This window comes from Enoplosus armatus, chromosome 6 (assembly GCF_043641665.1).
Source record: "Enoplosus armatus isolate fEnoArm2 chromosome 6, fEnoArm2.hap1, whole genome shotgun sequence".
Classification (NCBI taxonomy): Eukaryota; Metazoa; Chordata; class Actinopteri; order Centrarchiformes; family Enoplosidae; genus Enoplosus; species Enoplosus armatus.
This window is the reverse complement of record NC_092185.1, coordinates 12,012,742-12,030,278: the sequence shown is the minus strand read 5'-3', so window position 1 is coordinate 12,030,278 and position 17,537 is coordinate 12,012,742. Positions and strand designations below refer to the sequence as shown.

General features: G+C 40.7%; 4 protein-coding genes across 5 annotated transcripts; 2 read left to right on the top strand and 2 right to left on the bottom strand.

The window, feature by feature from the left end:
* Positions 1–314: 314 nt before the first annotated feature.
* On the top strand, positions 315–3,244 carry gatd1 (glutamine amidotransferase class 1 domain containing 1). Of its 2 annotated transcripts, XM_070907151.1 has the most exons (7): positions 315–442; positions 687–763; positions 1,367–1,472; positions 1,571–1,678; positions 1,762–1,853; positions 1,937–2,030; positions 2,134–3,244. In XM_070907151.1, exons 1-7 carry the CDS (start codon positions 394–396, stop codon positions 2,247–2,249), a joined length of 642 nt encoding a protein of 213 aa, XP_070763252.1. In that variant the 5' UTR covers positions 315–393; the 3' UTR covers positions 2,250–3,244. The 2 variants fall into 2 exon arrangements, with proteins under 2 accessions (XP_070763252.1, XP_070763253.1); XM_070907152.1 differs by lacking the exon at positions 1,571–1,678.
* chid1 (chitinase domain containing 1) lies at positions 2,285–6,966 on the bottom strand. Its single transcript, XM_070907149.1, has 12 exons — positions 6,765–6,966; positions 6,414–6,557; positions 5,412–5,544; positions 5,256–5,300; positions 5,024–5,130; positions 4,874–4,935; positions 4,671–4,760; positions 4,472–4,573; positions 4,204–4,353; positions 3,382–3,462; positions 3,244–3,286; positions 2,285–3,107 (listed from the first exon to the last, which is right to left on the bottom strand). Exons 1-12 carry the CDS (start codon positions 6,867–6,869, stop codon positions 3,009–3,011), a joined length of 1,161 nt encoding a protein of 386 aa, XP_070763250.1. The 5' UTR covers positions 6,870–6,966; the 3' UTR covers positions 2,285–3,008.
* A 377-nt stretch (positions 6,967–7,343) lies between these two features.
* On the top strand, positions 7,344–13,857 carry ighmbp2 (immunoglobulin mu DNA binding protein 2). The gene is made up of 16 exons (XM_070907040.1): positions 7,344–7,436; positions 8,305–8,387; positions 8,971–9,140; positions 9,223–9,418; positions 9,536–9,633; positions 9,840–10,003; positions 10,111–10,311; positions 10,394–10,538; positions 10,628–10,802; positions 11,270–11,452; positions 11,546–11,664; positions 11,744–11,838; positions 12,056–12,179; positions 12,290–13,129; positions 13,213–13,412; positions 13,605–13,857. The coding sequence occupies exons 2-16, from the start codon at positions 8,311–8,313 to the stop codon at positions 13,800–13,802; spliced, it is 2,985 nt and encodes a 994-aa protein (XP_070763141.1). The 5' UTR covers positions 7,344–7,436; positions 8,305–8,310; the 3' UTR covers positions 13,803–13,857.
* Positions 13,473–16,215, bottom strand: LOC139286299 (zinc-binding protein A33-like). Its single transcript, XM_070907041.1, has 6 exons — positions 15,821–16,215; positions 15,575–15,670; positions 15,169–15,399; positions 14,887–14,909; positions 14,687–14,805; positions 13,473–14,607 (listed from the first exon to the last, which is right to left on the bottom strand). The coding sequence occupies exons 1-6, from the start codon at positions 16,208–16,210 to the stop codon at positions 14,057–14,059; spliced, it is 1,410 nt and encodes a 469-aa protein (XP_070763142.1). The 5' UTR covers positions 16,211–16,215; the 3' UTR covers positions 13,473–14,056.
* Positions 16,216–17,537: the final 1,322 nt, after the last annotated feature.

The window sequence follows — 17,537 nt, the reverse complement described above, 5'->3', positions numbered from 1 at the left end:
ATTAGTCATAAGAATGAGGAGCATGCTGTGGCTGCATTTGTAATCAGTGTTGGTCTAGTTGTTTATCTATTTTTTAATGTATCACACAGTGTTTACCAAAGTTATAATTTAAAAATGAATATTAAAAGAAATTTGTTTGTAAAATGCCAATAAAAAATGCTTGTGATTTATTATTCCCAGTGAATTTCATATTATATCACGTTGTATTTTCCACTGCCTTTGACACTGAACTCTTATTCTGAAATCTCACAGCGGATGTTGTTGTCAGCTGACGGTAACTGTTACTTCCTCCTCGCATATTTCTCTTGTATGATTTCAGCCACAGTTGTATTCTTATTCATTTCAAAACACGCTGAAATATTTTAATGTGGAGGGAACACAGAGGTAAATGAAATGTCTGCGAAACCGACTTGTTTGATAGTGGCGAGTGCTTCTCCTCAAGGTGGGTCCATTAGCTTGTACCAGTTGATCCTCATCGTTTAATGAGGGGGCGAAATACACCGGTGGCAAAGTATAGTATTGACTATACTCTTACAGTGGAGCTTAACGCTAGTTCGTAATATAATTAACCTTTTAGCTGTGGTCAAACATCTCTTGCTAGCTAGCTATCTTAACAATCAAGCTAGGTTGTCTGTCGCAGACATACACTCCGTGATGCGTCTGAACTGATGTGTTTTGTTTTTCAGGGGTGTCAGCAAAGTCTTTCCATCAGTCCTTCAGCCTTTGTGCCTCAGCGTTTAATCTCCAGACAGCCACACCGGGGGTGAGACTATTTCTAACTGAAAGACGCGGGACAAAGTAATAGCTAAATATTAACAAAGCTACTTTAGTGTTTCAACCGTTAACTCCCATCTGTGACCTCAGCACGTACAACGGCAAACGTTACAATAAATTATCAAAATGTTACTTTATTGAGCTTCAAAGTTCATTCTTGACCTTGGAAACTGCATTTGTTAAAAACTCTCATCATGTCCATTAGTTAGTAGCAGTGGTGTAATGTAAATAAGTACAAGAACATTTTATACTACTTTCTACTCCACTACAATTCAGTGGGAAATGTACTTTTTTATACTACATTTACTTGATAGCTTCAACAAGCCTCACCTGAACATATGAAGTGCTTAGAAAATATGATTCTTATGGATGAAACTACCAAACACTAAAAACAAGAACAAAGCCATGTTTGTAGTGATATTATTAGAAGTAATATTGGACATAATGGTGATACCTGAGAGATCATGGAATCACCTTTAAAGATGCAAACCACTGCTGGAATATAAATAAAACTAACATTTAGATCTTTCTTTAACCTAAGGTTGGCATAGGCAACAGTGAGATGGGCCTAAGTGTTTTTTCTTTATTGCAGGGGAAGCCAATAGACTTTGTTGGAGTTGATGAAAGCACTGCTAGATGGGTGCAGGACTTCAATGTGAAACCCTACGCAACACCTGCCAAACTTGAATCTATAGATGGTGAAAATATTAATTTCATGACCATTTGGCTGTTTTTTGTGTGTTGTTGTTGCTGTTGTTTGGACTCTGCTCAATCATGTCATGATGACCCTTTCCAGGTGCCCGATACCAGGCGTTGCTCATCCCGGACTGCCATGGAGCGCTGAATGACCTGGCACACAGCGGCTCTTTGCACCGCATTCTCACACACTTCATCTCCCACCAAAGTGAGTGTGCAAATTTTTACAAGCAGTGAGTGTGTAATCTATATGTCTGGTGTAGAGACCTGTTCGTTTCTCTGTATGTGCAGAGCCTGTTTGTGCAGTGGGACAAGGAGTGTCGGCGCTCTGTTGTGCCACTGAGGGACAGAGCTGGATCTTCAGTGGCTATAGCTTAACAGGGGTTAGTCTTCCTCAAGTAAACATGAAGGCAATATACCTAAATATCTTCGTGTGTTTAATAACATTTACTGTTTTTGCTGAAAGCCGTCAGTGTTTGAACTGGTGCGGAGGCCTGACTTTGCCAACCTGCCCTTGGTTGTGGAAGACTTTGTGAAAGACAGCGGTGGATCATACACAGGTGAGTTGACCTGCAGCGCACAGATACTCATGTGGTAAATGCTTAATCAGCATTTCCAAAAACCAAACTAAAACCCTCTCATGTTTATCTCTTTGTTTTCCAGCAAGTCAAGAAGATGCTGTGCACGTAGTCATAGACAGACACCTAATAACTGGTCAGAATATGCAGTCGACCTCACTTGCTGTAAATAATCTAATCCTGCTCTGTAGTGCCAAGTAAAAATAGAAAATGTTAACATCAGGAGATAAGTTGTTCCACGTTTATATTCATGTAATTAAAGCAACATTCATCTCAGACAAATATTGGAAGATGCTAGGTCAGAACAGATGTTTGGCACCACTGTAAATACAACTTCATTACTTGTCAATGCTTGTCATTGTAAACCTAATGAACGAGAAGACTTGTCATGAGCAGATGCAGATTAGAGGATGTTCAAAGCCAGAAAAGGATGCATCTTCACAGCAAGCAAAGCTGCATCCAAGAGCAGAAATGTTTGTTTGGAGAGCAAAACAGAAGATTTCTGGATTTGGACTGAAGAGAGGCTGCAGATGTTTGTGGCACGTGAACTCTGGAGGCCTCAGAAGGAGAATACAAGCCGTCATTTAAAATTTATACATATTGATGATCATGCACCCTCTGTTGTTGAATGGAGATGTGTTACTGCACTCTGTCTGGACTGTACAAGTTGAATTGAATCAATTAACAGGAATACAACACAGATTTGAATCAACAGATTGCAGACCTGTTCGTGTAGACAAGATTTCTCAACACTTTCATGACCCTCAAACCCTCAAGTTGAGTATTAACTAAATCAATGGTTCGTTTCAGAGTTCATGTCGCTCACTCAGAAACAAAAAACAGAAATAACACCAGCATACAGCTCTTGAATTTCTGGTGCACCATGTTCAGGGAAAAAGGGGAAAAAAATCCATGTGCTGATGATCCAAAGTCCACAGTCTTCACTATCAAGTCCAAATCTCATAGGAGATCGTAGAAATAGTCCAGTCCCTGTCCCAATTCCCATAAGGAGATTCCTGTTCCCAGTTCAGTAGCTAAAGAGATCCTCAGGTAGATTGACTGTAAAATAATTTAGATAATGTTTATCTTCCCATGTAGCAGTAAGCCCAATGAAAACATCACTTCAGTTAATACAGTGAAAGGCAATTGTTCTTAAAAATCATCTATGTAGCTCTAAGATTTGAAAAAGACTCACCTTCAATGATGGATAGTACACCACATGCTTTACAGCATTGTTCCTGAAATGAATTTAACAGATGTTGAAAGATGCTGTTGGAAGTTTAAGATTTCAGTCAGATCAGTCATAATTTGTTAAGTGTTATTAAATGAGTACCTCTTGTAACTGAAATAATGCTCTCCAGAATATTCATCCCAGAGATGTTTTGGCCTGTGTTCTCGCAAAATCTCGATGTACCTGCAGGAAATCAGAGACAAGTTTAAGATGGTGTTTAAGGCCTTTCTCAGTCAGCCTTTTACTAGAACGTCTCTTAGCTTCTTGCTGTTGTATAATACAAAACGTGCAATTTTTGCCCCCCAAACTTAAACTTTTATTGTTGCTTCTTTGGTCATGAATATTTTATGTCAGAGAGAAATAGTTTCAGGCGCTTCAAAGCAGAACTCCACCAATTTTAAACATCAAAGTCTAGTTTACAGATCATGTGTTTTACTGCATATGTGAAAAAAGTTGCATGAAGCCCTTTGCAAAATCTGATTAATTTCCTCAAGGAATGTAGCTCAAATTATGTCACTTGAGGCAGCGTCGGTTTGGACTAAAGACTACAAGTTTGAAAATGAAAAGAATCTGGGGTAAGCCAGATGTGAGCTTACCAGCCCTCTGTGGCCCACGTCTCATCTGTTTGAGGCTAGCGGCTCAAGGCTACATAAGCAGCCACTAGCATAACACAACTGAATCTGACCAAGCTGTCGGCGGTCGACTTGCATTGTGGGTAATGTATGCACTGAGTTTTTACGAAAGAAGAGAGACTAGATCTCTGGTTCTACAGCATAGATTTTGATAATTTTTTGAAAACGTCCATCGTGAGTCCGACAATGTTTAGCGCAATGCTAAATCGGTGAAGAACAATTTTAAAGTTTGAAACTTAAAATGCCAACACATAAATAAAGTATTCCAGCAGTAGTCACAGTGTTATCTTACCTTCCTCCCAGGAGGGGCTCTGTTCCCTGGCTTGCAAAATCAAGGCCGTACAAATTGAGTCCAAGCAGGATCTTTTGCCTCCACTGAGTGTTGGGTGCCAGCTGGAGAACACAGTCTCTCACCCAGGGCAGGGGAGAGCTGGGGCCTGGCCTATTTAAAGAAAAAAAAAAAAAAAAAAAACATAACTTAAAACATTATCATCCCTACTGAAAACATTTCCATTTCTACCACAGTGGATGTCAGGACATCATTTGTCTGCGACACTCACCTGGCACCGCTGGAGTAGTCGTATGTCATGAGGCTGAATCCATCGACTACAGGGGCCAACTGCTCAAACTCCTCCCTGCCAAACATACCCGGCTGCCCCGCGCTGATAATGATGGAGAAGAAAAAAAAGGAAAGGAAAGTCAGCACAGATTTCAGTGGGTTTTTTTTCATTTATATTAGCTAAAAGTAACTTAATTCACCTTGTCACGGCAGGTGGAATGACAAGAATGCAGTCTAATCTTTTAGCCTTCAAAGTCTCACATATGTGTTTCACCAAATGGACCAGCTCCCTGTACAGAGGAGATTCCACATGTTTGATTATTTGTATTGCTCTCTTGAATCATCTCAGGCAAAGAAATGATGGTCAGAGTCATAATACAGACGTGTCAACAGAATAACTCACTTTCTTTTGTTACCTCCCAGCTGGCTCCACAGCTCCAAGGTGAAACCATCGAAACCTTCAGTCTGCGAGGCCACAGCTTCATTAGACAGACACAGGACAAACACAACGCTGTTGCAAGGGATTCAAAGCTGAACACAACAACTCACTTACCTTTGCAACGTCCACCAGCTCACTTCCCAGCTCTTCAATTTCATCTTCACTCCCCAGCACGCTCATGTAGTCCTGGTAAGACCAGCCATCGAATAACAGCCGAGGCACTGAGGGAAAAGAAAATGAAGCAACTCAAATAAATGACCGAACAATAAAGTCTTATCTGAAACCACTTGCACTGACCCACATCAACAGAGTTGACTTGAGGACAGTGGGGAAGACATCTACTCACCCATCCTGACTTTTTTATTAGACTTGCGTACAGCTTTGACCCAGCCTGTAAAGACAAAAAGACCACTTTATCTATACAGGTAATTTGTGGTGACACTTAACTGACAAAGACTAGGAAACCCCTTCCACTTGACTGTCAGCGGTGTGGGTCCTCTACCTGGGTCATGATCATGGAGTCCCGTGATGTCAAAGGTTTCAGGTCCCCGTCGGCGGAGCTGAAGCCACACTGGAGACACTGAAGTCAGTTTGGAGCCAAATATCTTGGCAATGTCATAGCCGTGGGAATTCCACTGGAGGATGGGAAAAATGAGACATGGAATTTAGAGATGCAACACATGGGACACTAAAGGATAGGTTCACATTAAAGGATAGGTTCATGTTTTTGTCTATCTTAATAGAAAAGTTGAAACAGCTGTAAAATGATATCCTACTCGCAGAACTCCAGTGTAAGAGACTCCGGGTAACTTCTAAAATTAACGGCCAGAAGTAGCAATTCTTTTCATTGTTATTGAATCTGCCGGTTATTTTCTTAATTAATCGAATAGCTCTTTGGTCTATTAAACCTCAGAAAATAGTCAAAAATGCCCACAATTTCCCAGAGCCAAAAGTGACGCATTCAGGTTGCTTGTTTTGTCCAACAACCAGTCCGTAACCCGCTGATCTTAAATTTACCAAGATGAAGAAAAGCATCAAACCTTTACTATAGAGAATCAACAAATGTTTGGCATTTCTGCTTGAAAAAGTAATTTAATGATTATCTGATTACCAAAACAGTTGCCGATTCATTTTCTGTCAATCCATTAATCAACTAATAGCTTCAGCTCTACCAAACTCATAGTCTTTTATGTATGAAATTATCTGTGTGTGCAAAGAAAAAGTCCAATGAAACACAAAACGAATTTTGCCATAAAAAGACTAACTTTGGAAGATACCCACTTTATTTGGCCTTTTTTGTTTTTACAAATATATTCCCTAATGTATCGCCACATCTCCCTCTCTCTCTGTCAATAATCGTCACACAAACGACAAACTCCTCCATGTGAGTCTTGCATGAAGACAGACTTGAACAAATCTGAACCCATCCTTTAATAGCTGTGGCAAAAGTGTTGTCAAATGTTGAACAGCAGCAAGAATATGTTGGTGACCTGATTTAACTTACAGGTGTGATATATCCAAGCACTTGTCCTTGAAATGTTCTCTTGATGTGGGCATAGTGTCTCTTTTCCTCCTTCACTATGTCTTTCCAGTGCGGGTCTGACACAACGAGGCCTCTCTCCAACACAGACAACTCAGCTGGAGATGTCTAAACAAGTGAGAGCAAAGAGTAAAGAGTCCATTTCAGAGACAGATAAAAATCATCATGGCTGGACACAGGACAGGTGAGGATGAGGGCCTCTCCCTGATTCTGCAAAATGTAGGTAAGTCCAGTGACATGCCAGGCAAACAGAGGAGGACCTGTACTACCTGACAGCTCACACCCATTTCAAGGTACCGACCTGAAGTTACTCACCTCAGCCTCAGCTTTATGCGACTTCCTTGCATCAGTTTTTGAAAGAGTGGCACCGACCAACCAGCAGCATGAGACGGCGTGCAGCAGGAATAATGTCGTTTTCATTTCCAAGAAAAACAAAACGCAGTGAAAAGGAGTCGGAGTCGTGAAGCAGTTGAATAAAAATGGGTTAGCTCAGGTCTGCAGGTTTGTGCAGTGCAAGTGCTTCCTTCCTGACTGAGATCTGGCGAGATTAAACAGTAGCATATCCTCCCGCGGTTTGAAATCACACAGAACAATGAGCCAAAACAGCCCCGTTCATACTGCTAAAACATACAGCCTGAATTTATGACATTAAGCCTCGATTTGACTGCCGAGCGGTTGGTGCCAGTTTGACTGACAACTTAGCTCAACGTGTTTCTGGAGCGTCAACCAACTTCCGCGTTGTGGGATTTTCAAAATAAAATAAAATGTGCACGTGAGAGATACGGGAAGTCATCTGAGCAGATAGGTGGCAGTGTAGCTAGTATGCTAACCAGCTAACATAATAAAAGAAGAGCCAAACAAACCTACTGGTGTATCTAATGCTACAGAATATATTACCAATAGACGTTCAAGTTGTCGCTCATGATTAACATTTCCTTGTCTGTCTTCTGCTCTTTCAGTGTCTTTTTATGAAGTTGACATTAACGGGTGAGTGTCGTTGTCGCTTGCTAGCTGTAGCTAAAGTAAATTGTCTTGAGTGCAGTGTGATTAGCAAGCTAACATGTCAGCATTTCTGGGATTGAGGACACTGTCTTCCTGAAGCTTTAACAGATATTTAAACTACTACGTTAAGCTGTCCCCTGCTCGTATTTCCTTTATTACTTTTAACGTTAATTACAACCAACTATATTATATCGATAATGCATGACAAGCAAACCCTGAGGCTGTGTACAACAATATGTACAATATTTGACTATTTATGGGCTGTGAGATTCAGTGGTGGAAGAAGTATTCAGGCTTTTTACTTGATTAAAAGTATCAATACCACAATGTAAACATACTCCACTACAATTAAAAGTCCTGCATTCAATATTTTACTTAAGTAGAAGTACAAAACTATATCAGCAAGATTTTATGAAAAGTAATAGAACTTATTATGCAGCAGAATGATCCCAGTGCCATTTTGTATTATTGGATTGTTATTTCTGTATATGCAGGATTTTATGTTGCTGCATGGTCGAAGAAAAGCAAATTTGTATAACTTGAAATAACTCCATTCATTAGAGCTACATATAAATAAGGTGGCATAAAAAGGGCAATATATGCTTCTGAAATGTTGTGGGTGTGAAAGTATGAAGTAACATAAAATGGAAATACAAAATTAAAGTACAAGTACCTCAGAACTGTACCATAAATTACAACACCAAGTTTTATCAGTCAAATGTGACCTGATGTGTGTAACATTAAAACTTTACAGTAGTTAGTAAGTAGGACGTCTTCTGGTGTAAGTTGAATAGTACTGACATGATGTTTGGGATCTGTGCTGTAATAAAGATTGTCTTTTGGGTCTTTTTAGTGAGCAATGGCGGTTGAACAGTTTGTGTCAAAGACACTTGAGCTTCTACAGGAGGAGAGGGAGGCTGAAATAGAGGAGACCAGGTATGTAAAATAACATCCAGACTGTGGTGCTATACTGTATAAAGGGATAATCCTGCAGTTTTGTTCTGCACTTGGAAGAGACAGATTAAAAAAGAGCTGTCAGAAATGTAGCAGCAGAGTTATTGTGAATTTTAGCCCCTGGTATGGGTCAAGCTCCAAAAACATGGGATCCACTCCCCCTAATGCCACTCAATAACGTGATAACTGTTTTTTTATTTTCTATTTCTTATTTTTATATTTTGTACATACTTTTAGTTCTATATTTTTGCTACTTTCTACTCTTGAATGGGAGCACCAGTACTGTAAAATTTCCCCCTGGGGATCAATAAAGTATTTCTGATTCTGATTCTGATTCTGTAACCTATCTGGGCAGGATATAGTCCAAAACAGAGTTTTTATGGGAGTCGTAGTCCTCAAGACAGGTAAATCAATAGAATCAAATGAATTTCCCCCTTTTTCTATAGAGAGATTATGGTATGGTTTACAAGTAAGACAAATCTTTGGCCGCACAAAATATAAAAAAAACAACTTATTATTGCTAACTCTCAGTATAAAATGACAGTGTCTTGTTTTGTGCCCTCAGGATATGGCAGGAGAACATCTCTCTCAAGGATCTTCAAAGTAAAGGAGTTTGCCTGCTGAAATTGCAGATAGGAAGTCAGTCCACAGGCCTGTATGGTCGCACAGTTGTTGTCCTCGAGCCAAGAAAGCATCTTGGTTTCTCGTCTCTACCAAGCAACAGCTTTGGACCTGGTGAGATGGAAGAATAAAACACCAGTGGGGTTTTTTGTGACTTTAGTTTCATATTTTGTTTTGTTTATGTCTTTTGTTTCAGGGGACATAGTTGGCTTGTATGACACTGGCGGATGCACCGCAGCCTCTCAGGTCGGCACAGGAATAGTGACGAGGGTCAGCCAAGCTTCTGTGAGTGTGACCTTTGACGATTCAAAGGATGGCCTCAGCTTTGATACAGATGCTCTTTACAACCTCTTAAAGTTGGCAAATGACGTCACCTATAAACGAATGAAAAAGTGAGTGACTTCTGTAATGCACTCGCGCTAATGTCCGTACAGAGCATGTAGGACAGATACAAGTCCGTTATAAACCCTTGAAACAACTTGTTTTCACTGTGTGTTTTGTGCTTACAGGGCCTTGAATGAATTAAATGGATACAGCAATGGACCAGCTGCCAATCTGATAAATGTTCTTTTTGGAGACACAAAACCTTCTTCTCAATCACAGCCAAGTAAGTCACGCTTTACAAATCAAATATTATCAAAAAATAATCTGTCTAATTGCTCTATGACATTTTGCTTTGTGGTCGCTTTTACACAAGTATGCAGCATGCCGTTTACACCGATTTCAAAACCTAAAACCTAACCCTAACCCTAACCCCAGCATGAATCATACAATACATACACTTATTCTGGATATTCTCTTACGTTTCATCAGATAAAGTTGAATTCTTTAACTCGAACCTGGACGATTCCCAGAGAGAAGCTGTGTCCTTTGCTCTGTCTCAGAGGGAATTGGCAGTGATTCATGGACCACCAGGCACTGGGAAAACCACCACAGTGGTGGAGATCATTCTGCAAGCATTAAAACAAGGCCAAAAGGTGCAGGAAGTTGATTTTTTATTTGTGTATATGTGAATATTTTCTCCTACTGATTAATTACGGTCTAGTCAGGATCATTTTCATATTTGGATTCTGTGACTGTGCAGGTCTTGTGCTGTGCCTCCTCTAACGTGGCTGTGGATAATTTGGTGGAGAGGTTAGCCAGGTGCAAGGCAAAGGTCCTGAGGCTGGGTCACCCTGCCAGACTGCTGGAGTCCATACAGAAACATTCACTAGATGCCATCCTCGCTCAGAGTGACAATGCAAACATCATCGCTGACATCCGCAAAGACATCGATAAAGCTTTTGTGAGTGTTTTAGTGTGTGTGCTCCTACTAGCATTTGTGCTGTCTTGAATGATTTGTAATATTTGATATATTTCTTTTCAAGATGGGAATGAAGAAGCATGAAAAAGGAGAGCGGGTGAACTTCAAAAGGGAAATAGGCGAGCTAAGAAAAGAGCTGAAAACCAGAGAAGCAACAGCCATCTCCCAGATCCTAAAAAGTGCTGATGTTGTGTTATCAACCAACACAGGTCAGTAATGGCCTCGAGAGAAGAAAACGTAGTTCAGTCGATGCAGTGATGATAAAAGGCAATCAGAAAGCACTTGTCTGCATCTGCAGGTGCTTGTGACGGCGGCCCTCTGAAGTTCCTGCCAGCAGAGCATTTTGATTGGGTGGTGATAGACGAGTGCGCTCAGGCCCTGGAGAGCAGCTGCTGGATCGCCCTCCTCAGAGCGCGCAAGTGCATTCTGGCTGGAGACTACAAGCAGCTGCCACCTACTATCAAATCACAAACGTAAAAAACAGGTTTTCCTGCTTTTTAGCATTAATCTATGAATAACATTCAAGATGCAATATTTTTTCGATGAAACATCTCTGAAAACATGTTTTCAAATCTGAAGTATTTCTCTGAAACATTAAATATTTATGACTAAATAAGAAACGATCACAGTTTTAATTTGGAGAAGAAGATCTTAAGTTGTTATTTAAGAGGTTAACACTAACCTGCTTCATCAGGACTGTTTGGGTGTGACTGTGTGATCAAATTTTATTGGCACTGCTGACAACATGTGACAACAAAATGTGTCAAAGCTGTCATCACATTTTGATTCAAATGAAATATGTGACCTTTTCCCATTGAGCCTTACCCACGTCAAACCAGTGAGAAGGACAAAAACACAAATACGGAAATCATTCATGAAGTTGATGTTTTCAGGGCCTTTTATAGGATCTCATTACCAATAATCTTTTTGTGCTCCTCAGGGCTGCATCAAAAGGCTTGTCTCTCAGTCTCATGGAGAGACTTATCCAGATGTATGGGGACTCAGTTGTCCGTATGCTAACAGTTCAGTACCGCATGAACAGCGCCATCATGGAGTGGGCCTCCAAAGAGATGTACCAGGGAAGACTGACAGCTCACAGCTCTGTAGAGAGACATGTGTTAAAGTGAGTGTGAGCTTGCTGATGGAAAGTATCTCACTCACTGTTTTGGTGAATGATAACTCATTAAAGTTAAACTGTTTGTCTTTAATGCAAAAGAGACCTACCAGGAGTCACCTGTGTTGAAGAGACCAGCACGCCGCTTCTTCTCATCGACACTGCAGGCTGTGGTCTGAGTGAGATGGAGGTCACAGATGAGCAGTCCAAAGGCAATCAAGGTCAGTCACTTTTATTGTAAAATATCTTATTACAGTTAGTGTGTTGTGGGATCTAACGGTATGTTTATTTTATCCTCAGGTGAGGTAGACATTGTTGAACTGCACATAAAGGCCTTGACTGAAGCTGGGGTTAAAGCTAAAGACATAGCTGTTATTGCTCCATATAATCTACAGGTAAGTCACTGATTGGAGGAACTGTCCTCTAAAACACAACTCAGCTGCTGTGTCACAATGAAAAACTTTGTTTTCTGTATTTCTTAAATAAAAGATCTACACTTAAAATAATAGTCCCAACAAATAAAAAATGTAATATTAAACTAACAGTCTAGCTAACAGTTGTGTCTCAAAATAACTAAGTGATGTGTTTTTTAATGTTTTCATCTCTGTCAAGGTCGATCTTCTACGTCAGAAACTGTCTGCAAGGCATCCGGAGCTGGAGATAAAGTCAGTGGATGGATTTCAGGGCAGAGAGAAAGAGGCTGTGGTGTTGTCGTTAGTTCGGTCCAACAGAAAAGGTGATTTTTATTTTTTTGCTGTGAAGTCACGTCTGTTTCTGCCACACCATGAACATTAGTGGCTTTAATTTATGCATGTACATACATATTTCTTCATTGTTATATTTTAGGGGAAGTTGGATTTCTGGCAGAGGACAGAAGGATTAATGTGGCTGTTACACGTGCGAGACGTCACATCGCTGTAGTGTGCGACACCCAAACTGTCCAGAGTCACGCTTTCCTGAAGTCCCTGATCAATCATATGACTGAGTCTGGGGAAGTCAGAACAGCATTCGAGTACATCCAGGACATCGTGCCTCAGAACTACACCCGCGACCACAAAGACACAAAGGCTAATACGTCTTCCAGCAGCTCCGTGTCCGCCAAACAGAAGGTGAAAGATCAGCCTCCCAGCAAGGCCAAGCAAGGTCAAAAGAAGTCCACTGGTAGCAGCAGTAATGAAAATACAGCTAATGCTAAGCACGCAAAGTCCTGCATGACAGCACTGACAGAGGAAGAGCAGAAGAAGAACAGATGCACTGAGATCAGAGAGCAGGTGGAGAGCTTTCTAAAGGATTTAAATCGGAGTGAACTACAGTTTCCATCATCGTTTAACTCTCATGACCGCCTGCTGGTCCACCAGGTCGCTGAGGAGCTGGGCCTCGTGCACGAGAGTAAAGGCGAGGGGAAAGACAGGTGTATCACTGTCTCCAGGACCCTGGTGTCAACACCAGTTGAACAGCCAACACAAGAAGAAGAAGAACAAGAAGAAAAAGAAGAAGCCCAGGAAGAGACAACGGTCCCAAATCCCCAAAGAGAGCCGCTGTGTCAACCTCCGTTAGACCTGAAAAGTTTACATTTGGAGCGAATGAAGAGGGAGCAGCAGAAAAGGGAAGAAAATGCTCAACAAAAACAGCAACAGAACAACATCCCACCAGCTCAGGCGCAGTCGTCAAAGAAGCAGACTAAAGGTTTGTAGCAGAAACATCGTTTTTTTTTAACCCGTCTGCTTCACTGTGATTGCAATAATTCAACTCTGCCTTTTCTCAATCAGGAAAGAACAGAACGAAGGCAGGCGCCTGTGACATTGCTGCTGCCGCTGCTCCAGATGACGACTTTGATGCACTTATCAACGCTGTCAGGAAAGCTGAGAGCGTGTGCAGTTTTGTCAAGTGTAAAGCTTCTGTGCTAACACTTGGACAGCTTTGCCTGTTCTGCAACAGGCAGTATTGTCTCAGTCATCACATACCAGAGGTACGACAGGAACACACTCCAACCATATTTGTTTTGGTTAATGTTTTTATTTGGCTATATAGCTGTGATTTGCCTGATTTGTTAATTTGAAAATGCATGGACGATGCCAGAAAAGCCTTTTATAAGCCTGTGTACTGACATTTCTTAGTTTAAATGTAAGTTTTGTGTTTTTCTGATCTGACCCTTTTTTAGGTTCACGGCTGTGGAGATAAAGCCAAGTCTCATGCTCGGATGAGAATAAGCAAAGAAGGCGTTCTTTATGCCGGGAGTGGGAAGAAAGACAAATCCATGGACCCCAATAAGAAAGCCTATCTGCAGAGGAAGTTGGACTCTAAGCTGAAAGATATGGCATCGCAGAGGAAACCAAAAAACAAAGAGGACAGTCAATGACACCAAATTAACTCTATACATCTTTGTTCTGAACAAGATTAAACAATACAAATGTTTGAAATGTTACGTCTCGTTTGATCAAATATAATGTATGATATGTTGCCATAGTTACATTCATTGGCTACAGTGTGGTATCAGTACAATTTGCTGCTGAATTTCATGAGTGCGAATCAATATTTCAACTCTACAACTATTTTTTTCCCGTTGTAACAGCTTGAACACACTCACAAAGAGAGCCATGTGTCTATCTGAGTCTACTCTACATCCACCGTTATTGTCAGAGGACAGATGGTCAGTGGGATGGAGCTTTTCCCTTCTTCATACAATCCAGGGGAGAAGTAGGGGAAGATCCTCTCTGTGAACCTGTCTTTGAATGTGTGTATTGTTGTCGAGTCAGCAGCGTTGATGAAGACTACCTTTCCTTTGTCGTAGTCCAGCTCCACTCTAATCCTCTCAGGCTTTTGCTTCAACGTGAGCTTGGTGCGAGGCGTGGTCTGAGCCCAGAACGAGTCTCCCTTGCACAGGCCGATCACCCAGAAACCCTCGCTTGGGTTGAGGAAGACGACACTCTTCCTCTTGATGGACTCTTGGGCCACTCCGATGTACCAGTCCTTACCTTGGCCCACCTCTATGGTCCAGCTGTGCTTTCCGGATGTGAAGCCGGTCGCTCCCAGCACACAAACACGGCTGGTGCAGCGTTCAGGGTTGTCAGGTAGGAGCTGCTTGTTGCTGTATTGCACACAGGTGAACTCCTCAGAGAACTTTAAGTTGGACTGGGCCGTGTTTGGATCCAGAGTGATGGGAACTGCAAGCGTAAACAAAGTTCAGTACATTGAAAACACTTCATAGCAAACTTGAACTGGGGCCAATGTCTGTTCACCCACCACATGTGACGATGTTGGCCATCTTCTTCCAAATCCCAAACTTCAGCACTCCCAGATGCTTTGCAGAGTTAATCAGGATATCTCTGATACACTCTGGCTCTTGAATGTTGCATTTGACCCTGAAACATGTTGAAATAATCACGACTTTGTCTTATGGAGACAGTTTGTGCTAATTTCAGCAGAAAATGAATTATACATACCTTTTCTTTGTCTGCTTGTAGTCCTTAAGTCACAAAGAAAGTGAAGACATGCATCTCATTAACAAAATGTTAGGTGTGTAGTTATATGGACATCACACGTAGAAGCAAGGCTAATGGAAATCAGTATTGATAATGAGCAACACCTGCACACTGACTCCAGACAGAAGAACCAACTGGGATTGAAATGACCATTTAAATAAATATGTGGTTTGGAGTCGGTGTGCAGGTGTCATCGTCGATGCTTAGAGAAATGTGTTGTGTAAATAGTGGATGTAAGTGTACCTGTAGAAATGGTAAATCACTCGCTCTGAGGGCTCTCTCAACATCGCTGATTGTGGACGAGAGCGTTTTGATCTTGTCCTTGATGTTTTCCAGCTTCTCGCACATCACCTGGGTCTTAATTTCCCCTTCCTGTTTGAGCACCTTCAGCCTCGTGTTTTCCTCCTCCCAAAGGAACTTGTGTAGTTTCTCAAACTCCTCCTTCATGGCCTTCTCACTTTGATATGCTTGAGTCTGTAATGTTGAGGGAGCTGGTTATTCTTAGCAGTAAACAAAAGGAATGCTGAGGGATTTTCTTGAATTTAACAAGTCACGCTAAAGATTCAGCATTAAAAATGTCCAACAGTAGATGTACAACCAAACTCATGTCATGTCATGTAATGATTGACACAATGAATGCAGCTTTTACCTGAATATAGTCTTTAGTTTCCTGCCAGTGCTCCTTTGTCTTGTTCAGTATTCTGAGCTTTTTCTTCAAGGACTCCAGCATGGCTAAAACTTCTGTCTGAAATGTTCACAGAAAAATCAGAGTCTGAAGTACAACCACAGTAGCAACAAGTCTTTGCTCTCACATGACTACTTGAATTCTGTGTTTCGTGTGTTGGCGTGTATGCACAGTAAATCCCCCTGTTATTTTTCAGTTTCTAGTTTTTACCTTTTTCTGCTGGGCCGCCTCCTCTACTGGGTAGCACTCATGAACTTTGTGCTGTTTTGATGTGTGGCAGACGAGACAGATGGGCTCTTCGTCATTCTGACAAAAAAGCTTCAGCTTCTCGTTGTGAAGACAGCAAAGCTCCTGATTCCTGCTGGTCCTTTGCGTTTGATAGTTGTCTGCAGCTAACTTTAGGGGCAAATTGATAGGAGGCCTCCCATAGACGGACACAGTGCGACACACGGGACATTCTCGACATCCTTTCCATTCCCAGAATTTCTGTAAACAAACTCTGCAAATGTTGTGTCCACATTTTAGGAGAACAGGAAAGCAATAAATCTCACAGCATTGAGGACAAAGTAAGTCCCCTTCATAGAGTGGACTTGCTGCCATCCTGGTTGAAGTGTTGTTGTAAAGTGAAAACTTCCTTCCTGCTCTTCAGGTGTAGTGAATGTAGGCGGTACAACCCCGAACGCCTGTTTGAATTTTTTGTAAATGCTGGCAAACTAGTACGACTGGTTAAATAGTATTCCACATACGTTTATCACTTCATTTGTTATTATTAAGTCATGGTAAAAGAGTGACATTCACTTTCAGCTTGAAAATGAGAAGAAAAACATTTTTTAAACGTACAATGTAAAAAAAACATACTGTATGTTTTTATATATGTAAAAAAAAAAAACACAATACAAATAGTCAATATCAGCCCTAAGATCACAGAAGAGTAACACTTACATTCACTTTCAGTGCACTTTATTTCCCATAATGAAACGTTTCCATATTTGACAGTAACATGGTTTGACTCGATGCATAAATATATTAACAATGCATTTTAGTCAGACTCTAAATCATTTAAATCATGGTTATTTCAATACGATGTCTAGAAAAACATAACAATTCTACATGTACTTAAATGTTATTACTGCATTAATCCTCTGAGGAGGGCAAAGGCAAAAACAGAGGTAGTTTAAACCGTTGATGAGATGAGTGGCTGTACTGTGAATAAAAAGTGGAGATAATATCTGTGCTTAACAGTTGTTCATTGACTGTAACTACAGGTAAACAGACAGTGTTTTCGGATGCAGGGACCTCAAACAAGAAGAGGTGAGGTCAAGTTGTGACGTGTTCTCAAAGATGAGAAACGGAAGTGCTCGTGCAGTAAAAGTAAATGTGTTCAGAGAGAGAAAACAAAATACTTTATATTTTAAAGCTACAGAACTGTGTGTATTCCTCAAGTTTGAGGAAATACGTTTGTCACCGTTTTAACTATGAATGTTTCAAAAAATGATATTTGTTACCAAGCATTTGTCCTGTTTTCACCATACAGTTGAACTTGTGTTCAAGTGTCTCACATCAATGTTTTAAAAGTTTGTAAATTACATTCTTACTAAAAACAAAATGTAGTAAGTAAGAGCTCCTACTCGGTTTTTGAGGAAAACCGACGTTTAAGCCACAATGATTTTGATTGATAGCTGGCTTTTTTTTGCCAAATCACAATATGTCTAAAATAAATGTACCAAATCTATAAGGAATATTAATAGTAAAAGCCACTTAATATTAAGAAATACCATAATAAAGGATTATGAAATAAGTTGATACACAGTTACATGGATGCATCATTTGATGTAATCCAACTTTGCTGCTTGGCATTGTAAATAAAACATGCAACAATTGCTCAGTTTTTCGGCTCTCCCCTTAAAATCACCTTAAAATCACCTTG

Coding starts and splice junctions, on each gene's coding strand:
- gatd1 (XM_070907151.1), top strand. CDS start 394: ATGTCTGCGAAACCGACTTGTTTGATAGTGGCGAGTGCTTCTCCTCAA. Junction 764..1,366: donor TCCAGACAGCCACACCGGGG/GTGAGACTATTT, acceptor TCTTTATTGCAG/GGGAAGCCAATAGACTTTGT. Junction 2,031..2,133: donor CAGCGGTGGATCATACACAG/GTGAGTTGACCT, acceptor TTTGTTTTCCAG/CAAGTCAAGAAGATGCTGTG.
- chid1 (XM_070907149.1), bottom strand. CDS start 6,869: ATGAAAACGACATTATTCCTGCTGCACGCCGTCTCATGCTGCTGGTTG. Junction 5,131..5,255: donor TAATAAAAAAGTCAGGATGG/GTGAGTAGATGT, acceptor CTTTTCCCTCAG/TGCCTCGGCTGTTATTCGAT. Junction 4,936..5,023: donor AGCTGGTGGACGTTGCAAAG/GTAAGTGAGTTG, acceptor GTGGCCTCGCAG/ACTGAAGGTTTCGATGGTTT.
- ighmbp2 (XM_070907040.1), top strand. CDS start 8,311: ATGGCGGTTGAACAGTTTGTGTCAAAGACACTTGAGCTTCTACAGGAG. Junction 8,388..8,970: donor GCTGAAATAGAGGAGACCAG/GTATGTAAAATA, acceptor TTGTGCCCTCAG/GATATGGCAGGAGAACATCT. Junction 10,803..11,269: donor CCTACTATCAAATCACAAAC/GTAAAAAACAGG, acceptor TGTGCTCCTCAG/GGCTGCATCAAAAGGCTTGT.
- LOC139286299 (XM_070907041.1), bottom strand. CDS start 16,210: ATGGCAGCAAGTCCACTCTATGAAGGGGACTTACTTTGTCCTCAATGC. Junction 14,910..15,168: donor GTGATTTACCATTTCTACAG/GTACACTTACAT, acceptor TTGTGACTTAAG/GACTACAAGCAGACAAAGAA. Junction 14,806..14,886: donor TACAAGCAGACAAAGAAAAG/GTATGTATAATT, acceptor AACATGTTTCAG/GGTCAAATGCAACATTCAAG.